Here is a 25,057-nt window from a genome sequence, read left to right on the forward strand (position 1 = left end):
TTCTAAAATATACTTAAAAATAACCATGAAATTAACTAGACTATAGTATATATGAGATAATAATGAAAAATAAAAAGAAACTAAAACAAACAATATCAACGTAGATAAGCTAAAATAAGTCAACAATGACATACATATCAAATATTGTGAGAATATGTTAAATATATACTACGATTTAGGATGAATATTGAGCCAATTTTTTAGTTGTATACTGTGGTATATCTTAAACACATAACACAATATTTTCAAACACCGAGACAAAAAATTGTTATGTATTTTGGCTTCAAACAAAATCTACATATTTAATTTTTGTTTTATAAAAACATTAAATACGTACTCTTCCTCTAATTAATCGAACAGTAACATTCAACAAATTACACTTTATCTATCCAACTAAATATCAATAGACAAATGCACTTTATCTTTTCCATGGAACAAATCAATAAAATCTCAACAAATAAATGTATTTTTTCTCTCCATTGGTAAAAGTGATTAGTAAACCATAGGGAATAAAAATTCCCAACGCCAATTTCTCTATCCATTCGAGATTATTTTTGTCCAAAATTAACACTAGAGGCTATTTAAAAAAAATCAAATATAATGGTATTTATGAAATATATGTGTCAAATATCATTTCTTATGGAAAGATTTCATACAAAATTGATGTCTTTCAATAGAAAAACCTATGAAGTTCACAACTCCTACAATCTTACTTATATATCTTCCAATCCCTCGGACCAAACACATGTACATATAAAGGGAGGTGGTAAGTCTCATCAGTTTTTATATTTTCAAGAGCTTAGCATACTATTGAAGAGCTTATGTATACTATTGAAAGGAGATAGGCTCTAAATAAATATAACTCAATCATTATTGTTGACAATACTATACTTCCAACCTCAAGTTAGAGGTTTGATTCATGTTGAAAAGGAAGAAAAAAATTCATGGGGTGTAAAATCTATGCACGAGTTTGGATAATTTGGAATGTGTTCCAAACAATTAATTTGATTATTAGTTAGTTATTTGGGAGTTTATTACTATTATAATAATAGTAATAATAATTTTTATTATTTTACTAATCCAAACAAAGCAACGAACATATACTCTATTGGCTCCAATAATTATTTTAATTGTATATAACTTTGTACATATGGGAGATAAAAGGGAAAGTGTTATTTTAATATTTGAGAAAATAAAAACGTGATTATAGTACAAACCTCTAATACACCAATATATCAAATTATTAAGTTCAAAATAAAAATTAAACTTTTCAATATCTAGAAACATAAAGGAACACTGCCACTGCAAAATTTCGTTTAGGTTGAAAAACACATTTCAATCCTAAAGTTTCGTACTGGTTTAGTTTATCTACTCTTATAACAATTTAGTCGATATTGCAAAAAGATTTATACAATTTAAAAACAAAAATTTAATCCATCCAAATCAACAAAGATCAAACATTTTTATAAACTATAAATAATAAGCTACTACCTAACAAAAATTGACCCATAATTTTTTACGAATTTTTTCTCAACAAAATCTAGATTGTTACACATTGAATTTTACTGACTAAGTTATTACAAAACTGAAAGCACAAAACTAAATTGTTAGCAACAATAGTTTAAGGACTAAGGGCATTTGGGACAAATACTATCTTCCATTATAATAACAATTCTTTTTACCAACTAAATCTAGTAAATATTTTTTTAAAAAATCAATCTTCTATGCTGTTTTTACATTTATTGTTTTTTATTTTTTGTTACATGTTCACTATTTTCTTTTCAAACTTAAAATATTTTAGGCCTCAAACACATATTTTTATAACTCAAACTAAAATAGTCTACCTCAAATATAAAATATTATAACTCAAGACTACAATAATTTACTTCTTGCTCCAATTGTTACTTTCACGAAAGTTAACCGACCAAATGGGTTTTTTAACCTACCATTTATTTAAAACATAAATTAAACGAGAGAGTAAAAGAAAGAGAGAGAAAGAGGGAATTCCAAGCACAGGTCAAAAGGAATAGTCCAAAAATAAAGTTTGAAAGTAGAAATAGAGATAATTTTGATGCGATTGAAAAATATACATGCAGAAGGAGATGAGAAAAAGAAAAAACATTTTAGGGCTGAGTGTTTGGTAACCTGCTGAGGATGGAGTGCTCAGGTTTATGCTCACATTCAAAGTCAAGATGAACAAATGCCCTTTCAACTTCTGGAAGCTTTTCAATCTTTATTTGCAATGTCTCTCCAATGGCGTGTGCTTCTTTCAAAGGCAGCTCCTCGGGAAGTTCAATGTCCACCTGAATTACATTATTGCTTCTCAGTATGTATAAACCCCACATTTATATATACGTTTCAGATTCTTTATATTTTTTTTCTTTTTTAGTCTCTTTACAATTTTTCTTTAACTCTAATAAGAATAATAATAAAGAATGTCATGTAATTGTGGGGTGAAATTTCAACGTTCTGGTTTTAAGGCTATTCATATCTTAAAAGGACATCACGAGTTACTGAAGTTATGAACTTGAACTTATGATGCAAGTTGTTAAAATGAAAAGAGGATCAATGATTAGGTGCAACCTCTAAAATGCATCCTATTTCTTCACGTAATAGTAATGATAATAATAATAATCCAATTTGAAAAGAAAAAGCAATCTGCCATAAGACAAATTTGTATTGGTGTGTAATATGAATGCACAAAGTGAGTGCACCCAGGTTGTGTCCAAGTTTTTTTCACAAAAAGAGAGAACAATGGAGTTCAATTAGTCACGAATGGCAGGAGATCAAAAGTTATTAAACGAGGCCCACAACTACAATTGGCATGTGGTTGACCTTTTCATAACCGTTGGATGTGAATTCATGAGAAATATGCATGCCACCACTAATAGACACTAAATTCAAATTTGAAGCCGTTTTATAGTCTTTTTCTCCTACATCTAAACAGTGTATAAAGTTGCCAAACGCTAGTCACATTGTGGTGTTAATACGACATTGGAGAAATTCTAATGCTAGAGAGAAAAGTGACTCATAGAAAAGTTGACAGGGTATGGATAACCTCGACGAAATAAAGGACGCCAAAGGTGTAAGCACGAACTGTATCAACACGCTTGACTTCAGGATGCCTAATGACAAGATAAGTCAACATTTGCAGGACTTCGGGAGGGGCTGATTTCCCCACGAGTGAAACTACAACAAGAATCAATTAACCTTGTGTTAATTGTAAAATTTGAAAGAATTCAAGTAACATGAGATGAGAGAGTGACACACAATTCAAAAGGCAGAGATGAAACTAAAAATGCTACAAACATACAATTACTTCCGGCATATGACAAAAGTATAGCTATTTCAAATCTTTTTTAAATCATATCACATTTGAAGATTATTGATTGCACCAACATTTTCATCTCGAACTGTGGTTGCTAAACCTACATTTGTACAACTCCTTCCGGAACTAGTCGTTTTAGTATTTAGTCAAATGAACAAACACATGAGATTTCCCAAAAAGAAGACAACTGGCATATCCAGCAATCATCCTTTCAATTTCCATATTGTTCATAAATTTTCGTTTTAAGAGAAGGGGAACAGGATGGGAGTAAAAAATATACCTGCATTTTCCCACACGGTTCCAGACCAATTTAAAATTGTATATATGGCTAAGGCAATAGCACCAACTGGATCTATCCACCAAAAGATCTTATCACCAAGAATAGCTGCAACTAATCCAACCACATTTGTTACCACATCGAAGTAATGATCCTGAGAATCAGCATTGAAAGGATTTATGCCATGAATACAGAAGAATCATTTCTTTGAAAATAATTGCATAGTAATAAATTGTAGGTTTAACAACCTTCGCATAAGCGCGCACAATATCATTTCTTGAGTTTTTGCAGTATAACCACAGGGCAAGTTTTACTACTGTGGCAAACGTCATAATTGCACACAACCAGACAAATTGTTCTGACGATAGACTTTCAGAAGGTTTATCTTGAATCAGTTGTTCTACAGCTTGAAGTAATACCTGAAAGCCTAAACAAGAAATTGAAGTGGTTTAGCTACTCCACATTGTTATAAGAACCCAAATCATACTATCATACTATGCTAACAATGAAAGTAAAATGAAAATTCGATGTACCGAGTTTATTCAACCACGGAAGATTCTATAATACAAATATGAATAGATAATTGCACAACCTTAATATTTGCTAGTTACAACTCACAAGAAATTGGTGTAATATCCATCAGTTGGCAATGTCAATCCTTTAAATTGTTATAATTGAGAAAGGGGCCTTCATTTTTAGCATTGGTAGATAGGCAATCGAATTAGAAGACGAATAAGCAAATCAATGCAATTTCACACTGGTTTATAGAATAAGATATACCTAGCGTAGCCATTACAGCAGCAAATACAATAATGCCTACTGGCTGGACCCTCAGCTTTCCGATCGGGTATTTATAAATATTTACTTGCTTCATGTACAAGTGAGTAAACCAAAGTATTCCACCAGCCATGAGATCAAGTAAGGAATCCAATGTTGATGCAGCAATGGCAATGGATCCACTCCGCACTGTAGCATAAATCTGCAAATTGTCACTGGAGAGTGAGTGAGTTGAGGATTTGAAATAAGGGAGCAGAACAGAGCCTTTCATAAACCACGAAACAAACTCGACATTCATCAGTTTAATAACCAGCTCTTCCAGATGGGATTTATATACGCTCAATGTTAATTTGGGGCACTCAACAGTCTCAACATCTAAACCATACTAATTTCAACTTCTTGTCCTTGTAACTACAGAGTCTTCATCAGAAAGTTGTTGTGTTATCATAACTAATGCTGCTTAGAATAAGCCTATGGCAATGTAAGTCTTCATCTAAGGCAATAAAGTCATGGTGACATAAACGACCTTCAACAAAAGAAGTACTATATTCGCATAATTTGAGATCTTCATGGCCCTCTCTTGCTGAGCTCCTTCCTCCATGTCTTCCTCATCAATGCAATCAGATGACACCAACGAATCCACGTCCTCAAATGATTTCAAAGTAGCAAGTTGCCTTTCGTAGTAGTCCTTTTCCTCTATAACAAACCAATACGTCAGAAATGAACATTCGCATCACAACCATTCTAGGTTAAATCAAATTTCATTCTAGTATACAGAGGATATAAAACAGAGTCTCGGCATGGTCTCACTATACAACAATCGGAAAAAGAAAAGAAACAATTAACGATAAAACACAACAATAATTCACCTCATCTATCGTCTCCAATCTCTCAACAACCAAACAAAAATTGAACAGAATGAAAGCGAAAGAGATTGAGACCGATAAAAGAGAAAGAAGAACAAAACAAACCTCTGCTGAAGCCAGAGGACTTGGAAAGATCAATTTCGTAGGGAGATTCAACATCTTGAAGATGAGACCTCAGTTTGTCAGGTAATCTAGAAATGAACTCGCTCCGGAGAGAGTTCACGGAGTATCGCCGACTGAGTCGGCCGCGTTTACCACCACTGCCGTTCAGCGAGGCTCCCAACAACGGAGCTTTCGGACTCAAATCCGAATCTCCATCCATTAGTAGTTGTTAAGTTGTTCGGGGGAGGTCCAACGCCGGAGATAGTCGGCTTCCTCTTCTCCGTCAATTGAGAAACGAAGCCGTAAAACCAATGCAGCTGATCTTATAGAAACGATCAGAAAGGCAGAGAAAGCGATACGCCTTTTTAACTCAAATTGAAATTTTCTTTTCTTTTCTTTTCCTTTTTCTTGGTGTCAGTTGCCATTTAAGCACAAAAAAATAATTCTAATAATAATTTTATTAATAATAATAACAAAAAGAATATCACTGAAAGAAATAAAATAATAAAGCGATAAATTGATACCTCTTCCCTAATGCTCAATCAAACCTTTGACAATTTTAAAAAAATAATTTTCCAGTCAATCATTTTTTTCCAAACAAATATTAATGGATTTAAAATATCATTTCTACAAGGTGAATTTTCCTATATTTGGTAAACATATCAATAATTTTATCATTTACAATATTTCACCTATATTAAGAAGTTTTTTCTTCCTTTTTTCCTTTACCTCTATGGTTTTATTGGTCTAGTTGTCTAATCTACATCTTTTGGATGAATCTTAAATTTTAGTTAATTTTTGTCGAAATTAATTCAACAACCAAGGTAACTTTTTATGAAAAAAAAAATATTTATAACATATAATAAAATTATCGGATTCTATCCATAAATAGACATAATTATATAAAATTTAAGTATTAATATAATTTAAAATTTTATTATACCTCATAAATATTTTAATTTATTTTGTTATTTTAAAAAATGCTCCAAAACAATACTGTCATTTTCAAATATAACAAAATAAATCAAAAGATTTACAAAATACATCAAGATTTTAGATTCTAACAATGTAGACATTTCTATCACTATCTTATTAATGAAACTAATAGTTAGTGTTAGAAATTTATTAGTGATAGAATCTAAAATCTTGGTATATTTTGTAAATATTTTAAGCAATCTTGTGATGATTTTAAATTTTATAGTGAACATTTTATAAAAAGCTGACCTTTTTTATAAAAAAATAAAATAGAAATGAAGATTAAATTTAGAATTTGTTGAAACTATGTGTAATAAAATTAAAGAAAGTTGAAGGTTGGTAAACCAAAATTAAACGAGTTGCATCCAATGGAAATTTAAACTCATAATTAAATCATTTTCAAATATATTGACAAAAATTATATTAATAATGCAATTTTTATTCTTCTTCCTTAATCGAGTCTTGATTCTATTTCTTTTTTATTTTTTCTTCATTTTATAGTTTAATTTTTAAATTTATTTAAAATGTAAAAAAAGAGCCGTAAGAAAATAGTTAAAATGTGATATGCCAATGTTAAAATGTGTTGAATTAATTTTTTTTAAATATATTAAATTAAATAATAAAAAATAAAGAATTTGAATTAAAAAATGTTGGGTCATTGTTTTAAATAAAAATTATTTTAACTAATTTAATAATTTTTTATTTTAATTAATTCTTATTTTTTAATTTAATACTAATTTATTTTCTTCCAAAAAATCCACTTTTTTCTCATTTTAACTAAATAATTTTTTCCTATTTCGGCGACTTCTCTCACATCGAATAACCCATTTTGTCGGTGTTGACTTTACTGCTTGATATGATGTATGACTTTTAATAGCAAAATATTTTCTTATACAACTTCGTGTTGTCAATCACCACATAGACTATAATTGGATCGTGTTCCTAAACGTTATCTACTAATTTAACTTACTAAATGTATTTAAGAAAAATTCATACTCACAACAATCGAAGCTCATGTATTCAAATTCATCATTAGTCTTTGTTTTAAAGTCTCTATATTTCTTGTTAGCCACCATTTTTGTATCATCGTACACTCGTTATGCATTTAAGTTTATGCAAAATTAGATCATACATTATATTTATGTTTCCACATGGAGGTTGGTCATGATCAACCTCATCGATATTATATGATCATTTGTAAACAACATAAATGACACACACATATTTGTTGTTTTGAATTTTGTATTGAAAGTCTGCACATCTTCTTCATATTAGTACTTCTCTTTCGTCATATTCCCATTTCTTCATCTCATATTACATAATTTTTTCATCATCTCCTATTCCATCATTTTTTTCATTATTTGTCATTTGTCATATTCGGTTTCATCTCCTTGTTCTTTTTTCGTTATCAAGTATTGTGTCTTTAACTTATTTTTTTTACTATAAATCCATTTAAATTTGGTACACTCACGTTACATCAATAGTGTAAGGAAGTTGAATATTAAAGAACTAAGAAATTATTAGATAACTCGTATGGAACCATTATACGAGATTTTAGTAGGATTTATTTTGATTCTAACAAAATTAATATATGATTTTGAATTTTTTTTAAAAAGAGCAAATTTTACAAAATATTACAAGTTACAGCAAAATTTTTAAATTTTATCACTAATAGCAATTTTATCACTCGTTATCATTGAAAGCCAAAATTTTGCTATAGTTTGTATATATTTTAATTTATTTTGCTATTTTAAAAAAATGTCCCTGTAAATTTTGTAATAAATTTTCTAATATTTAATAAGTTAGGATCAAATTTGATATTATCTTTGACTTTTTTACTTTATTTATATTAATATTAATAATAATTTTAAAATAATTTAGTTTAAAAATAATTATTTGAAAACATATACAGAACAATTAAGTTCATCTAAACGATATAAAAGAAAATAATGATAGGAAAGGAAATAAAAGTTTTTTTTTTTTAAAAAAGAAGAAAGTTAGGTCAAGCATTCAATGCTCGATCTATGCATATTTTTTTTTCTTAAATTAAGGAGGGTGAGTTTTGATAACTCGTCCATGCAAATTAAAAAAAAAGAAAGAAAAGAAAAAAAAGCAGTATTTTGATAAATTGTTCTAGAATAGCATTATTTTGATAATAAATTTTAAAAACAACAATATTTTAACAAAATATTCGATTTATATTCTCTTACACCCTAATTTAGTCAACATTAGATTTATAATTTTATCAATTAAATTTTAAACTTTCGTAAAAGAATCTATTCAAACTTTAAATTAAAAATTTCTTTTAAAAAACAGTTCAACTATGAACTCAAACAATCAATTTTATTAATCCAACGTTGAGAAGAACTTAGATTTTATATATAGACAGACATACATCCATTTGTTATTGTTACTTAATTTAGGCTTTTAACTCTATATAGCATTTTAGTATAATTCTTGAAAAGGAAACAAATTCGAACAGAAATCTATATTTGTAATTCATTCACTGTACTCTAACTATTTGTACTAACAATCATCTATGGATATACATTAAATTACACCATCTACTTTTTACAGGGATATTATTATAAATAATAAAAAGGTAGAAAATATTTATTAAATATTTATATTTACCATTTTTTTACATTTTAGAATACTCCTGCATTAATTATATTTTAGAAATTTGAATTTACAACTTTTAAATTAACATATATATTTTTTTTCCATTGTAAATTAATCTTATTTGGATTGATGACGTAACATATATATTAAATTAGGTAAGTCTGTGTAAAATTGGTGTATGGTTCAAATAGTTGATCAAAATAAATCCAACCAATTTATGTTTGACTTCTCCTCTAATTATATTATTCATTAATATTCATCTAACTCTTTGATTAGACAGAAAAATATCTATTTTCTTTTTGTCTCGATTTCACGTTAATTTTAATTTATAATAATCATAAAATGTTACAACTTTGTCCTTTAAACTTTCAATTTGGTTATAGATTTGAAGATTTCATCTTACGCTAATTGCAATTTAATGTAATTATATTTATTTTAATTGTTTTTTAAAATTATTTAATACATGTTGCCGGTAAAGATAAAAGGTGAGTGTTTAGTGAAAAGAGAGATAGAGACTCTATTAATGGAGATGACTTTAAACTAAAACCATAAACTCGTTTAAGCTAAAACTCAATAAAAATCACGTGAGTCATAATCGAAGTAAGTGAAACAAGATAAGTTGCGATATGATTAAATGAGATGGTGTAATTAAATGAATCACCTTCACCACGGTAGCTATGGTCCAACGATGTGAAACAATTGTGGCTCATTGACACTAACCAAACAAAAAATGAAAAGTGGTCAATGGATAGGTTATAGCCAAATGTGCAACATTAAAACCTATTAGGTGGGTGCAACCTAAATAGAGACAAATGAGTTAGACAATAGGGTGACCAAATAATACATTAAACCACTTAGTTCACATTGGGCTCACCTTCCAACATTTAATTTGAAATAAATCAAATATAGCACGTGGTTCAAGAAGATTACATTAGACATTATCCAACAAATTTTGATGTAATGTGACTAACACGTACTAGATAATATGCCACCTACCGCTGTAGTGATCAATTTGTCCTATTTGTTATCACTATCATCAACCAGATTTAAAATAACGTTATTGTATCTAATACTTATCGTTGTTATAAGTAATTTCTCACCATACACGCTACCAATCTTCCTAATTAATTAGTAGTCACTAACACTATACATCCGTACCAAAAATAAATGAAAAAGGAAGCAAATAAATAGAAGGACGAAACTAAAAGTGTATAAAAAAAACAATTGTACAAATAAGGGTCAACAATAATGGTAGAAATGGTCTTCCTAATTTGGCGCCCAAGGCCAGAGCAGGGCTTGCCGTTTGGATGCACTTGCATGCCAATGGCGCGGCGCCAAGCCAGCTGCCATATATACCATTTGATTGTGGTGCATGTCTCCATTTATTCAAATATCTAGTATTTGATACTATTTTTAGTTCTTATAGGACTTTAGTTTATTTTTTGGTCATTTTAGTTGACACTATTTGATTCATTCATGGTCATTTTTAAGAACAAAATAGTTATCATTAAAAGTATAAGAACCATCGATAAATGTATTACCTCTACGAAAAAAAATTATCACCAACCTCCTTGTCTACTAATAATAATGCTACCGCGTAGTTTCTTTGACTTGTTTAGAAATAGACTGGTCACTTGGTAAAATTAATGATATATATTGTTAGCCCTCAAATTTTATCTTTGTTGAATGTCCTTGCAAGGTTCTCTTGAGTTTGACTTACGAATTAATTGCATCTCTTTGGTATATGATATGTTGGAAGTTTACGTAAGATATAATGAAATGCAAAATAAACTAAACTATATCTCAACCTCCCACTTAACCGGTTAGAGAGTGAAATGATTAATTCGATCGTAAAATAACGAGTAATAAAGCAAAAGAAAAAAAGAAAAAGTCTCAAAACTTGTTAAGGCCAAACTAACAATGGACATTGGCACTCAAATCTTGTTTGCGTTGTGTGTAGTTGTAATGTTCTCTTAAACTTCTTGACTAATTGCCTGCTTCTCTACTTGAATTATTAAAATAAACTAGATTAGCTTACTAGCAATTTGCATCATCTTCATCGTAAGAAATAGTTTGAGGTTTAATTTGGATTGTTTTCTGCACTTAGTGCTAAAAAGGATAAATTATTTAAGGAGGATTGAATTAATGATAAAATGATCCCAAAGTGATTTTATATTGATGTGTGTATGGCTGATAAGTTGGTGATATAAATACTATGTATGGTTGAATGTATGAGAAAGAGAGAGCATTAAAAACTATATTTTCAATAATATATAAAATTATGAGAATCGTATGGGCTAAAAACAAATAATATATGTTCTAAGACGACAAAAATTAAATTGAGTAAAAAAAGCAAAATACTAAAATTTATTCAATTTTAGCCTATATAATTTGAATGGTCTAATTTAGTATAGTAATTTGAATATATCTTAAATTTAGTTTCAAATTTTATTTTATTATAATATATATTTTTTGGCAAGAAAATAAAATATGTGTATATATTTCCTTAATTTACCGTAAAATGGTAACAAATTAATAGTGAAAAGTAAATTAAAAATTTGTTGAAAGTACATCGATCAAAGTGTGACAATTAAATATATATATATATATATATATGAACTAAAATTTTACAAACTGAAATGATCAATTTTTAAATTAGAAGAGAAACTATCCAAACTGGTTTGTTTTTTCTAAAACCTAATATAAAAAATCAAGAAATAATTGAATAAAATATGTTTTTTTAACTAATGCATTTAAAATATCAAGTCATTTTCACTTGACAAATTAGTTAATTTAAAATTATAAACTTTTCATAGTGGTCCAAATTCTTTTAATATAGAATTTCCTACAAAGATTTATAGAGTTTTTGATGATCATAGAATAAAAATAAATTAAACATATGAAATATAATTATCAATGAATGGGTTGGGTATTGGGAGAAACATTCCAACCTCTTAAATACTTTTGGGTTTTATAATTATATTATATCTACATTTGACTTTTAATTATAATTTAGTATCCAACTAAAAACAAAAACGAAAAATGTTAGAGCTCTCCCTTTAACTTTTAGTAAAATTTGAAAAAAAAAAAAAACAATCATAATGTATGGAATAACACGAACATCGTATTGAAACGTTTGTTAACTAAACAATTTAAGTTAATGAATAAAAGATAAATTTAATATAATTATCAACAACAATACTTGAATACACATTTAAGGAGAACATGTAACTATCTTTACACGTCTCAATCTAAAATCACATAAAATATATAACAATACCAAAAATATTTTGAAATAAAAGAAATGAGAATAGTTTTATTACGTAGCAATTGATGATTGAATAATCATCCATGCGTTGTTAGCAATATCGCGGTAGAATTAGTTTGGTTTCAATGAAATAATCATTTGTTCCTTATTTGGTAAGGGTGACAATAGGCTATCGTTGAGAATCCTTTTTTTTTTATTTTACTCTTTAGTTTGTTTCATGATACTGTTGTTTTGTCTTTCGTAGCTTAAAAAGTTTCTTGTTTATTTTTCTTCTTAAGGTAGGGATTTCGAACTACAACTCTGGTAGTTGGCTAGTACACTCGAACTGAGCTAATTAAACTTTTGTTGGTATGAAGTAGTATCTCTCCAATAGGAATTGATTTTGAACAAAATTATTTATCATCTCTTTTGCTCATATGTTGAAGAAGAAAGAAAAGAAAAAAGAAACAAAATCAAAGAATCAACAAAACCAAAGGTCGGTAAGATATTTCATCTCAAATTTTCGATTGAACCAAACAATTTTAAGTTTATCGATGAAGATAAATTTAAGATTATATCATCAAACATTCTTTCTCACTTGTGGATTTGCAATATGTAGAAGACCCGACAAATGAAAATCGATATTAATTAGAAAGAAAATAACAATTTGAAAACATAGATTTCAAATATATGTAACATTTTTTTATATAGAAAATAGAAAAAATATCCAACTTTCAATCTAGTTTCTTTTCCGTTCCTATGTTTGAAATGTAATTTACTATCTCATGAGTGCACATTTGAGTTGAGAATTTGTGTTAACTTTGGAGAGCAATTGACATATACGATTTGACATCTCGAGGTCTTGTGAAATTTTGCTTTCAAAGTAGTGAAATCTTCCACTTCACAAGAACAATAATCAACCTTTGAGTTTCAATTAATATAATATTTAGATCAATTTTAATACATTTTGAAAATAATCAAATTCAATATTGTTACAAAAACAGCCCATGTGTGAGAGAGGGTTGCATCTGATGCAGTCTCTATATGGGGAAGAGAGAAATGTGTAAGAAAGTTGTTTGAATTTGTACAAAATTATTGCCAAAGCCCATACTGCCACAAGGTCCCCTATTTTTAAAATTTATAACAATTAAACCATCAATGAAAATATGATATCTCCATGGGGTTTTACTTATTCTTTTGAAATTTTTGGTACAATCGTAAACAAAATAGACTGTTTAGTTTAGTTTTAAATTTTAAATTAAAATCTAAAATCGCAATCTTAAAGTTAAAACAAACCGTATCTAACTGTTTAGTTTCGGTTAAGGGAAATAGAATTTTCTTTTTGAAGAGTATCTTAAAGTATATGGGATGGATAAATTTGAACCCAAAACCTTTTTGTTCTCGAAAACCAACAGATGTTAATTGAGTTGGGATCATGTTGGCTAGAAGAACTTCGACTAGAATATGCAAATACATATTTGTGCACTTCTATTGGAAGTTGGAGCTTGAATTGCACATAGCGAAGTATGTAAAAGATACAATGAGTCCCACATATCTCTCATCAATAACACACCTTTAGTTCTCCATTACATATATTTACAATTTCGACAAAAAATGACAAAAGTAATATGATGAGGCTCGTTTGCCAAAATCGTGTTGCATATGTTTGCGATTGCGAGTTGGTAAATGAGACATAAGTTTAAGGAAAAAACATTTTTTTTTGTCTCTCTCTATTGGACAACCAGAAAATCTTCCTAAACAAGTTTGTTACTAATACTCAAGAGAACCCCTATTTATACTAATTCCTAAACAAGTTTAGTCACCTCTTTAAACTCTTGTCAGCTGCTAGCTTCTACGTACTCTAAGTGGTGCATGTGTAGACTTAAGGTTTAGCTTAATCATGCTTAACTTAAACTCTACACGTGGTCTATTAAATATCCTTAGAAAATTTTCTATAAGTTTTCTTATTTCTTCTCGTATAGCTCCTTTGACTTCTTGCCTAACACCATCTCCCAAAGACCCTTCTTCATATGAAAAACACTTAAACTTCACAAGTCTTGTCGCATAACCTTTCTCGCAAACTATCTTAATTATAAACTCTTACCTCGTAGTTTGCTCAAAACGCCTTCTCAAAAACATTTAGTCAACAATTACTTCTTATCTTAAATACATGTCTTACAACACAAAATACTCCAAACTCAACCGAACTCAAATTATAATCCAGACAATTATTATCAACTTCTAACTCTCTAACCCTCTAACCCACCCTAAAAAGAGGAATACAAATACAACTTCTTACTTTTATTCAATCATGAAGACATTCTTTGGCATGAATGTGACATGTTTGTTGGCTAACATGGAGACTTCTCTTTGTGTAAAGAATAATGATTTCTTTTGATATTTGCATTGTATGTACTATACACACATGCATGTATTAATCGACAATTTTTTAGTTTAGTTTTAAATTTTAAGATGAAACCTTATCCATATTTATATATAAAATACTAGTAGCTAGTATTTATATTATTAGTATCCACAAGGATCCAACAATGGTTATACATCATGTACTTTGTGTATATACTTAGTATTTGCATTGTTCATGTTCACAATGACACAACTAATATTTGTTATGTATTAGATTTTCTTATGCGGTTTGTGGAAACTGCTTCTTGGAATTGAGTAGAAGAATTTTATGAGAGAACATTTGTAAGAAAAATTGGGAGAGTATTAGAGAGAATGTGTAGGAAGAGTGTTCTATGAGAGCTCCCACAGACCCCCATTATTTATAGAACTTTATGTTACTACTAATCCTCCTTAGCCGTTTGTATTTTTAAATCAATTATTTAATTATCTTCTACAAATTAAATAATCTATTATTTTAAAAGTATAACAACCACAAAATATTGGAACAATTTAGAAAACAGCATGTACGCTCACAATAAACATACCAAAAATGTCTCAATGATTAATTATCACCCATCGTGCATAGTAGATTTGGTAAACGATTTTTTTAAAGATTATTTGTACACGATTATTTAGATTTGACTATTTTTTGTATTTATATTATTTAGCTTAAACTAAACTAAACTAAACTATTTAGCTTGATCAGAAAAAACTGTCGCTGGAGTCCAAAATTTTTGTATACGATCTTGAATAACCAAATAACAGTTTGAATATTAATAAAAAAGAATTGCAGAAGAAGAGAAAAATATGATGAAAAGAAAAAAAAATTGCGGAATAAAGAAGATGAAAAGGAAGAACAAACCTAAAATATTTTTAAAAAATGGATAACTTTATACCTAAAATATTTTTAACAAATAGATGACTTTATAGATATTTTGATTGGCAGACCCTAAATATTTGGATGTTTAGTTATATTTATGAAATTTTTTCTAATTTAATTATATGAATCTCATCCATCCAAAAATAATGATTTAAATAAATTAAATCTCCCATTATTTATTTAATTAGATCTTATTCAAATTAAAAAAAGTTATTTATTTATATGGATCTTAATCCAATTCAAATAAGTAACCTTTTCAAATGTAAAGGGTAATCAACTAAAATAATTATAAAATATAAAAACTTTCGTATTCGATTAATGATACGCATTAATAGTCTTTTATTAGTGTTTCTCAATGTATTTAATTAATAGATATTCATAGACTTTTATCGGTGTCTATCAATATCTATTAGGTCAATGTTTGATAGAAGAATTTGAAAGTTTGTTATATTTTGTAATATTTTTAACCGTTTTTCATCTTCAATTACTTTCCTTAAAATAAATTAATTATTCTCTATCTTTTTAACCTTATAATTTGAATCTTATTCAACTAAATTAAACTATATAATAAATCATGTAACTAATTGTATATGATACAATTAATATGTTCCCTTGTAAACTTGAACATAATTTTCTTTTAATCATTAAATGATCTATGTTGGTCCGTAATGAGCTAGCAATGGACCTTATAGACCTATAGATTACAAACTCCAATAATCTAAAATTACTTAATTAAAGTCTTTAATTAAATTAATTTTATTTCATAAACCAATAGACCCATAGTTGAACTCTTATACATTGTACAACAAGTATCCATGGATATACATAATCAATATACGCAAGTGGATAATTCACAAATTGTTCATAATTACAGTTGCGTCAAATATTTCATTTACTCGTATAATTAATTATATCTTTTTCTTAAATCCCTCTCAGGCCAGTGAAAGGAAACTACGTACTCATCTAGTACTTCCTCTTATAGAGAAGAAATGAATTTATGTTCCCAATTCCCTATTTTATCAAGTCTCCCAAAGTGGTATACAAGCATATTAAGTCGACAACTCAGCCCACTCTAATCTTCTAAATAAGAGTTTCTAAAAATCACTCAAGATGAAGATCAAGTTACACCTAATTATCCTATGAAATATTAATTTTTATCAATGAACATTTTTACAAAGATGAATTAGATATTTCATAACTATGTGTTTTATACAAACTCTTTGCATAAGATACCGCATTCACATATATTTGCACATGAAATTTGAATCAAACCATTTGTAACTATTACATAAAGTAGGTCGTATTCATAGTTTTCAATAAATATCAATTACATACTATTGAAGACTATCTATATTAACAACCTTCAATTTTCTCATTAATGGATAAATTAATATACATAGTTATTAATTCAATTAATCAACTACTAAATTATGAGGTTTTACTGCATAAATCTCATCCTTTATAGTAATAAAATAATGCTTTTGACCAAAAAAAAAAACAGATTGATGAAATTGATTTTTAGAAGAAGCCAAAAGCACCAAAATGGGAGAATTGATTTTTTTTTTGGAAAGATAGTTATTGTTTTTAATTATTTTTAATTTTTCTATAAGGAAACTAAAACTCCCATTCGGATGAATAAAAAGATAAATGTCCAATGTATGTTCCAAAATTTCATACAATGTTGATTTCTGTTCCATTAAAATTTATTTTCATTTGTAGAGTCTACTTTATGTTTTGAGCCCACAAATGAAAGGTGTATTAGATTAAATATATATAGTTAAATTCACTTTCATCTAATATCTTAAGCATTTGGATTTATTGATGATTTAAAAATGAAATAATATATAAACCAATTTGGAAAACTTAACAAATATAGTATTAGGTTATTTGAAGATACGAAATGTTTTGAAAGGTTATGATAAGACTTGGGATATTTGCAATCCTTGCCATGCATGTGTGCCCTTCATACAAAATATTCCTTCTCGCCCCCAAATGAAGAAGAAGACAACAGTTTTGCCGCAGAAAGGAGAAAAGTGGGATCTCACAAAACCCATGCATCGGTCATACGGCCAGCAATTAATCGGTTACATGAACTTGAAATCGCAATACCTAGCCAGTGACGTACACACACACAAAACCCTTGCTGCAATTACTAGAAAAACGTCACACCTTTAAAAAGTGAATAAAATGTGTTCTCTTAATTAATTGTATCAACACTTTGTGAATTTACTCAATCTTGTATACTCGATGCTTGATACTAGATTGATCCTAGATACTTGATGCATGCATTATGTTATATACTAGATATGCGATATTCGATACTCAATACTAGATACTAGATATTCATCCGTCTATGCTCAATATTTGATGCTCTATGTTTTACTTATACTATATATGTTTGTCACTTAATGTTCAATACTTGAATAAACACACAAAGAGTAAAAATGTAGAAAAAAACAGAAGAAGAAGTACAAAAAGACTCAAAAGAGAGAAAAAAAAAGTTAAAAATAGAAGAAGAAAGGAAAGTTACAAAAGGAAGAAAAGAGAAGAAAATAAAGCATTTAAGGTGAATGTGTTAATTTTAGATAGTGATGAGATAAGGAGAAAGCTAAATTTGATTGATTTTAGAAAAAGTAGCAATTTTTTCATTTGAGATTTGAGTCTCCTATACAAATTTGTCCATAGTTCGAAGGTTGAGAAGAGACAACACAAAAGGAGACTCAACTATGAAATTCCTTGGATAGGCCAAATTACAGTCACTTTGCAATTGAAATAGGAGATAGAGAAATCATCAATTTCCAGCAATCTATTTCATCCCAATTCCTTCAATTCAAACAAACTAGATCAGCCCAAGACCCCTACATAGGCTTTTAATCTTATACAAAATATGTTGTTTATAAACAAATGATAATCAATTCAACACAACATGGGGATGTAGCTCAGATGGTAGAGCGCTCGCTTAGCATGCGAGAGGTACGGGGATCGATACCCCGCATCTCCAAATCATACATTTCTCTTTTGAATTTTATTTCCTCATTTTTCCTTGATGCTAACAAACATCCTTGACTTAAACAAACATCCACGTGGTTTAAGAAGGGACCTTGTCCTTATGCACAGAGGCAACAATCCTTTGTCACAAGGCACAGTATCCAATTCCTCCAATCATCTATCATCCACCGTCCATCACCTTCATAATCCACACATCATCTCCTTAACCCATCATCTGACGGCTGTGGTTTTCCCATTATGCCACATCCACTACAGGCTCACTTCTCAATTTTCACCCATCAATGATTTTTTCCAATCTGTAAAATAATGTCTTTTCTGTTCCTTGAAAACGCTTGAAAGCGAAATCTTTTACAATCTAATCCATTCCTTCTACTAAAATAGATCAGCAGAGATCTAATCCAAGAAGAATTTCAATACCCCAAAAGGATTTTTTGCTGAAAGAAGCGTATTTCTGTTCTGGGTTTTGGAAGATCTTGCCTTAGTTTTGGAAAATGAGTTCATCCAAGACAGTGAGGAAACTCCAAGTGGAGTCTCCAGTGCCTGCAGATATAGTCATTGCTAATTCAGTGGAGCCTTTGCATATAGATGAGATTGCTAAAGAGCTCAATCTTACCCCCAACCACTATGATCTTTATGGCAAATACAAGGCCAAGGTGGTTGTGATTCATTACGCTTTTTTTCCCCCCTTTTTTAGATTTCCTCTTTTTCTTTTTAAGGTCTTGAGTTTTTGAGTAATTCTGTATTCTGGGGTTGTTTTGATTGAATGATTTGGAAAATGGAAATACATTTGATCAAGCTTTGTTGTTATCTTTTGCTTTCTTTAGGAATGTATAAAGTTGAATTGGATTGTTTGGTGTTTGGAGGATTGATATGGCTGTTTGGCAATTTGAGGCTGGATTAAATTATGTGGTTTTTGGTTTTCAGGTTTTGTTGTCTGTTCTTGATGAGGTTAAGGGATCTAGGGATGGATATTATGTTGTGGTTGGGGGAATTACTCCTACTCCCCTTGGAGAAGGTAAATCCACTACTACTGTTGGACTCTGTCAAGCTCTTGGTGCTTTTCTTGACAAAAAGGTAGTTTCCTTTTTCTTGAGTCATCATAATTGTAGTCTTTTTTACTGACTATTTCATTTTTGGTTTTTGAAAATTTAATGCTTGCCATTTCTCTTGGGATGGTTTTTACTATTCTTGAATTTTTTTTTGGTATTCTCAGTCAAATTTTAGAAACAAAAAAGTGTCTTTAAAAACTACTTTGATTTTGCATCTCTGATTGAAATGAAACATTGTAGTTTTTATTTGCAACAAACGAGATGAAAAAGGGACACTTTGAAAGCAACAGTGCTTTACGTGCTTTAGAGATTTTTTTTTCCCTTTTTCTGGATAAGAAACAATTTCATTGAAAAGATATTTCCAATTGAAACTTCGGAAAATTTTTGGTTCAAATCAAACTCTTGAAGTCAAGAAGAATGCATGCTTTCAAATTCAATTCATCTTTGTATGTATTTTTTATCCATAATTCAACTTGTGCCTATTTAAATATACGTAAAATTTTCTGCGTGTGCAAGTGACTTACAAATATATTTGTACTCTCTATTCCCAGCTGAAATGCTTACCTTAGTAATTGAATGACTCTTTTATTGTTAGCCTCAACCCACTTCAAGAACAATTCTTGAGTTTTTGGAGGATGAGATGCATTATTTTTGTTCATTTGAATCCTTTTCTATTTCCAGTTTTGATGAGGAAAAAGGGATCTTATATCATGTTTTGTTAGAACCTGTGAATCTATTCTCATTATATTATGGCTTTTAAAATCATGGTTTCCTTTCTTTTAACTTTTTCTAGGTTTTATTGATCAGCAAATTAAATAAGTGTGCTAGTTGCGATTAATCATGATTATACTTGGATCTATTTTTACAGCATGATCACTTGCCTAGGTTGATTTCAGGTGGTCACCTGCCTTCGCCAGCCATCACAAGGACCGACATTTGGAATCAAGGGTGGTGCAGCTGGAGGCGGTTACAGTCAAGTGATTCCAATGGATGAATTTAATCTTCATCTAACAGGAGATATTCATGCTATAACAGCGGCCAACAATCTCTTAGCTGCTGCTATTGATACCCGAATTTTTCATGAGGCATCACAGTCGGATAAGGCTCTTTTTAATCGGCTTTGCCCGACAAACAAAGAAGGAAAACGAAGCTTTAACGATATCATGTTCAGACGTCTGAAGAAACTTGAGATCACCAAGACAAGACCTGAAGATCTGACACCGGAAGAAATTAAAAAGTTCGCCAGGCTTGATATTGATCCAGATTCTATTACCTGGAGAAGAGTAATGGATGTAAACGATCGGTTCTTAAGGAAAATTTCTATCGGTCAGGGTCCCGACGAGAAAGGAATGGTAAGAGAAACTGGATTTGATATTTCAGTTGCCAGTGAAATAATGGCAGTTTTGGCCCTTACAACATCCCTGGCTGATATGAGAGAAAGGCTTGGAAAAATGGTCATTGGAAACAGTAAGGCTGGTGACCCTATAACTGCTGATGATCTTGGTCTTGGTGGTGCTTTGACAGTGCTGATGAAGGATGCTATTAACCCAACATTAATGCAGACTCTTGAGGGAACTCCTGTTCTCGTCCATGCTGGTCCTTTTGCAAATATCGCCCATGGTAATTCCTCTATAGTGGCTGATAAGATTGCCCTGAAGTTGGTTGGACCTGGTGGGTTTGTAGTTACGGAAGCAGGTTTCGGGGCTGATATTGGTGCCGAGAAATTTATGAACATAAAATGTCGCTATAGCGGTTTAACTCCCCAATGTGCTGTAATTGTGGCGACAATAAGAGCATTGAAAATGCATGGGGGTGGGCCTGAAGTTGTTGCTGGGCGACCTCTTGACCATGCCTATTTAAATGAAAATGTTGGTCTTGTTGAAGCTGGGTGTGTTAATTTGGCCAGGCATATTGCTAACACAAAGGATTATGGTGTGAATGTTGTTGTTGCTGTCAACAAGTTTGCCACAGATACTGAAGCAGAGATGAATGCAGTTCGAAATGCTGCTTTGGCTGCTGGCGCATATGATGCTGTTATTTGTACTCATCATGCTCATGGTGGAAAAGGAGCGGTAAGCTACTTGATGCTGATAAAATTAACTCTTACACAACCAATCCAGTAAAACAACTCAACTTTTAGTATCATAAACAGAAGAACACTATTAATGTCAAGATCAATGAAATATATGGAAATATTCTGGGCGTTTGGCCCACTGGTAGTAGTTAATAAGTTTGGAGTTTATATTTGGCCCACTGGTAGTAGTTAATAAGTTTGGAGTTTATATTTCATAGCTATGTTTGTGTTCGGGGAGTAGTGTTGTAAAATAGAGTTTTTTGATGATTGTGAAAAGTAGATTACAAGAGGAAGATGAAGTTACTCGAAAAATGTGGAAAGTAAAGGTAGAAGAGAAGATGAAGTTCTTCAATAAATGTAAAAAAGTAAAAAAATGATAGAAAGATGATGTTACCCGATAATATGCAAACTATTGAAGTTGCGTTGTTTACACCAACTTAAAAAGTAAAAGTTGGTGGGCCAAATGGCACATAAAAGTATATTTTGGTCAATATGCTTGCAGAAAATGGTATTTTTCGTGTTCATGCGTATTATTATCTTGTGTACACTTCTATGCTTTTTAAAGTTACCAAATCCTATAGGAAAAGGTAGAATAAAGAGAGAATCAATTTCTAATAGTATGAGCTACGAACATTTTCATAATCCAAGCCCCTAAAATTTTTTCTTTCGCATCACATTCCCACAAATTGATCAACTTTAATAAACTATAATAAACATCAAGATGGTGTCTTTGATGATAAATGATGATTTTTTTCTTTGATTGCGCATTAAACTTCCACATGATCTTCAATTCTTCAGGTTGACCTTGGCATCGCAGTTCAAAAAGCATGTGAGAATGTAACTCAGCCATTGAAATTCTTATATCCATTGGATATAAGTATTAAAGACAAAATAGAAGGAATAGCCAAGTCCTATGGAGCTAGTGGGGTGGAATATTCAGAACAGGTGAGCTCTTGTTGCAACTTTCTATTGTTCGCCGAAAAATTCATTTTATTTGCATTAGCTTTATATAAAAGGATTGATTCAATGATGTCATAGATTCTTGTTTCTTCAATTTGAAATAATCATCATATTTATATAAGAAATCTGGGGTCTAGAAAGGGTTTACCTTCTGACTAATGTTGATCCAGAAAGAGGAAATTTTAACAGTTCTCTCTCTCCGGTGAGTTAGTTTCTGTAAGGATTTGAAGAAAACCTTCCCTCATTAGCTTAAACTTTTGGGTTGATTAGTGATCCCACAATCACTGTTTTACTCATGAACATATAACTTTCACTAAAATCACTATTTTGAAAACACTCTCAAACGAACATAGCCTAAACGATGAATAGTTATTAGTTCTAATTGTAAAGCTCGAGTATGGTGGTGTCCTGGCCTAACGAAAATGAAAAAGAAAACTTAAAAGATCCACAATAAATTATTTAAATCCCTAGCATTTCCTACTACTGCAGGTGAGAATGCATTTGTTTTATATGAAAAGAGTTTTTATAAAAGTATTGATAGGAAACTAAAAAATGTTTATTGTTTAAATCGACAGGCTGAGAAACAGATTGAGATGTACAGCAGGCAAGGTTTTTCGAATCTACCGATCTGTATGGCAAAAACGCAATACTCCTTCTCACACAATGCTAAAGAAAAGGGAGCCCCAAGTGGATTCAAGTTACCGATAAGGGATGTGAGGGCTAGCATTGGTGCTGGCTTCATCTACCCTTTGGTGGGAACCATGAGTACAATGCCAGGGCTTCCTACAAGACCTTGCTTTTACGATATCGATCTTGACACCGCTACCGGGAAGGTAATTGGCCTTTCTTGAAGCTGGAAAAGGAGGTTTCTAAAACAAGCAGCAATTCTCAAACACTTTGGAACAGCAGCTGTCTCAAAAGTTCCTATCCGAGTGCATCCTTTTTCTTCTTAACTATTAATGTTCTGAGCTTTCCTATAATGCAGCCTTTGCTGAGCTTTGAACAGTATGAAGTTATATTTCTTAATAAAATGGAAAAAATGGTTGTAAAGATTTATGTTCTTCTTCTTACTCATATTTTGCCTTCCTTTGCTTTGGTATCTTTGTTTTCATGCTTCCTTAAAGTGGAAAAGAAGGAAAATGGAAGAAGAAAAAGGGAGTGATTACCACTGGTGGGTTCCACTACTTATTCTCTTCTAAAACTTTCTTATTTTTGATTTAGAATTATTTTACAATCAATTTAGAGAATCAAATGAGAATGTTTTTAAAAATATTATTTTGGGTTAGATGATTCTAGGTGTGTTTTAAATATAGGAATATAGTTTTGAAGCTTTCAAAAACTTCAAAATTAATCCAATAAGTTAAGTTAGGCTGACTAATATTTTTTTAAAATTTTCGAATGAAAGATTAATAAATAAATTTTTTTCTTTCAGAAAGTCTAATAACATAATGACAATAGATATTATCTTTAAGATAAGATAATAGAGATTAATTTAACGATTTGATTGAAAGCATGAACACTAAATCTAATTCAATACAACTTTAACTCAAACAGACAAAGTATATACTCAAATAGACATAAAACTTATAACATAATATTATCAATTAAGAAAGTCTGATATTTTAACCTCTACCATGTTGAAACTAAAAGAAAAAGAGAAAAAAAAAAAAAAAAAGAAAATCGAAACATTTTTTTAAAAAAGAGAAAACAGGAACTTAAAGAAGTCATGAAGTATAGGAAAATTATCACGAATACCCACAAATAACAAATGGTAATGAGAAGTAATTGGAAAGTTTTGTGCTTCATGACAAATAACGACAAATACCCACAAATAACAAAGTTTTGCGTATATACATATATGCCTGTCCATCTATTACTTTACATAATGACATGCTTTACTATCTTGTAGTTTGATGATACTTTGATAGTATCATGCATTTACTTTTATATTTATTACTAGTTATCAAATAACTTATAGTTTAAGAAGTGTATCTTTTATATTTGTGAAGTATTTGAACCACCTTACACGCACTTAAACCAATCTCACATAATAATCTATTTGATCCTACGTTAAATCAAAAAAACTTATAAGAAAAGAAGTGTGTTAAATTTTTGAACAAATGCTTATCATATGTGTTCCTAATATATATACATTATTGATCCAAAAAACAATTTCCTCGTTGATTCCAAAAACCACACCAACAATTTTTTGATTTGAAATTCAAACTTCCATTTGAAATACAAACTTCCATCAATGGTATCTTTTCATACAAATTAAACTAACAAAATTCTTTCAATATCACAAAAAATTAAACTAACAAAGTTCTATCACATGGTGTGTGACTTTAGTCTATACATTTCATACTTCGACTAATTTCACAAGATAACTTGTTTATAATTTATAATTAAGTTACCTCGGTCGAATGAACTCTTTTGTTTTTAACCATTTATTGAGTCTCTTTTCACACTAGAGGAGTCTTTGCTATAA

At 30.0% G+C, this 25,057-nt stretch overlaps 2 protein-coding genes and 1 non-coding gene across 3 annotated transcripts; 2 read left to right on the forward strand and 1 right to left on the reverse strand.

Annotated features, from left to right (window-relative positions):
• Nucleotides 1–2,123: 2,123 nt before the first annotated feature.
• Nucleotides 2,124–5,570, reverse strand: MTP8 (metal tolerance protein 4-like). The gene is made up of 7 exons (NM_001280777.1): nt 5,354–5,570; nt 4,909–5,078; nt 4,386–4,584; nt 3,854–4,032; nt 3,609–3,759; nt 3,059–3,189; nt 2,124–2,303 (listed from the first exon to the last, which is right to left on the reverse strand). Exons 1-7 carry the CDS (start codon nt 5,568–5,570, stop codon nt 2,124–2,126), a joined length of 1,227 nt encoding a protein of 408 aa, NP_001267706.1.
• A 12,835-nt stretch (nt 5,571–18,405) lies between these two features.
• TRNAA-AGC lies at nt 18,406–18,478 on the forward strand. Its single transcript has one exon. It is a non-coding gene; the product is annotated as a tRNA-Ala (tRNA).
• Nucleotides 18,479–18,778: 300 nt separating this feature from the next.
• Nucleotides 18,779–23,637, forward strand: LOC101216190 (formate--tetrahydrofolate ligase). Its single transcript, XM_004148971.3, has 5 exons — nt 18,779–19,139; nt 19,411–19,560; nt 20,432–21,607; nt 22,408–22,554; nt 23,145–23,637. The coding sequence occupies exons 1-5, from the start codon at nt 18,978–18,980 to the stop codon at nt 23,418–23,420; spliced, it is 1,911 nt and encodes a 636-aa protein (XP_004149019.1). The 5' UTR covers nt 18,779–18,977; the 3' UTR covers nt 23,421–23,637.
• Nucleotides 23,638–25,057: the final 1,420 nt, after the last annotated feature.

Source organism: Cucumis sativus, chromosome 1 (genome assembly GCF_000004075.3).
Source record: "Cucumis sativus cultivar 9930 chromosome 1, Cucumber_9930_V3, whole genome shotgun sequence".
NCBI classification, from domain to species: domain Eukaryota; kingdom Viridiplantae; phylum Streptophyta; class Magnoliopsida; order Cucurbitales; family Cucurbitaceae; genus Cucumis; species Cucumis sativus.

Excerpts from the sequence above, each read along its gene's own strand:
- LOC101216190 (XM_004148971.3), top strand. The coding sequence starts at position 18,978 with ATGAGTTCATCCAAGACAGTGAGGAAACTCCAAGTGGAGTCTCCAGTG. Across the intron at positions 19,140-19,410 it reads ATGGCAAATACAAGGCCAAG|GTTTTGTTGTCTGTTCTTGA; the intron begins GTGGTTGTGATT and ends TTTGGTTTTCAG. Across the intron at positions 22,555-23,144 it reads GGGTGGAATATTCAGAACAG|GCTGAGAAACAGATTGAGAT; the intron begins GTGAGCTCTTGT and ends TTAAATCGACAG.
- MTP8 (NM_001280777.1), bottom strand. The coding sequence starts at position 5,570 with ATGGATGGAGATTCGGATTTGAGTCCGAAAGCTCCGTTGTTGGGAGCC. Across the intron at positions 4,033-4,385 it reads TGCTGTAATGGCTACGCTAG|GCTTTCAGGTATTACTTCAA; the intron begins GTATATCTTATT and ends TTTCTTGTTTAG. Across the intron at positions 3,190-3,608 it reads AACCGTGTGGGAAAATGCAG|TTTCACTCGTGGGGAAATCA; the intron begins GTATATTTTTTA and ends TTCTTGTTGTAG.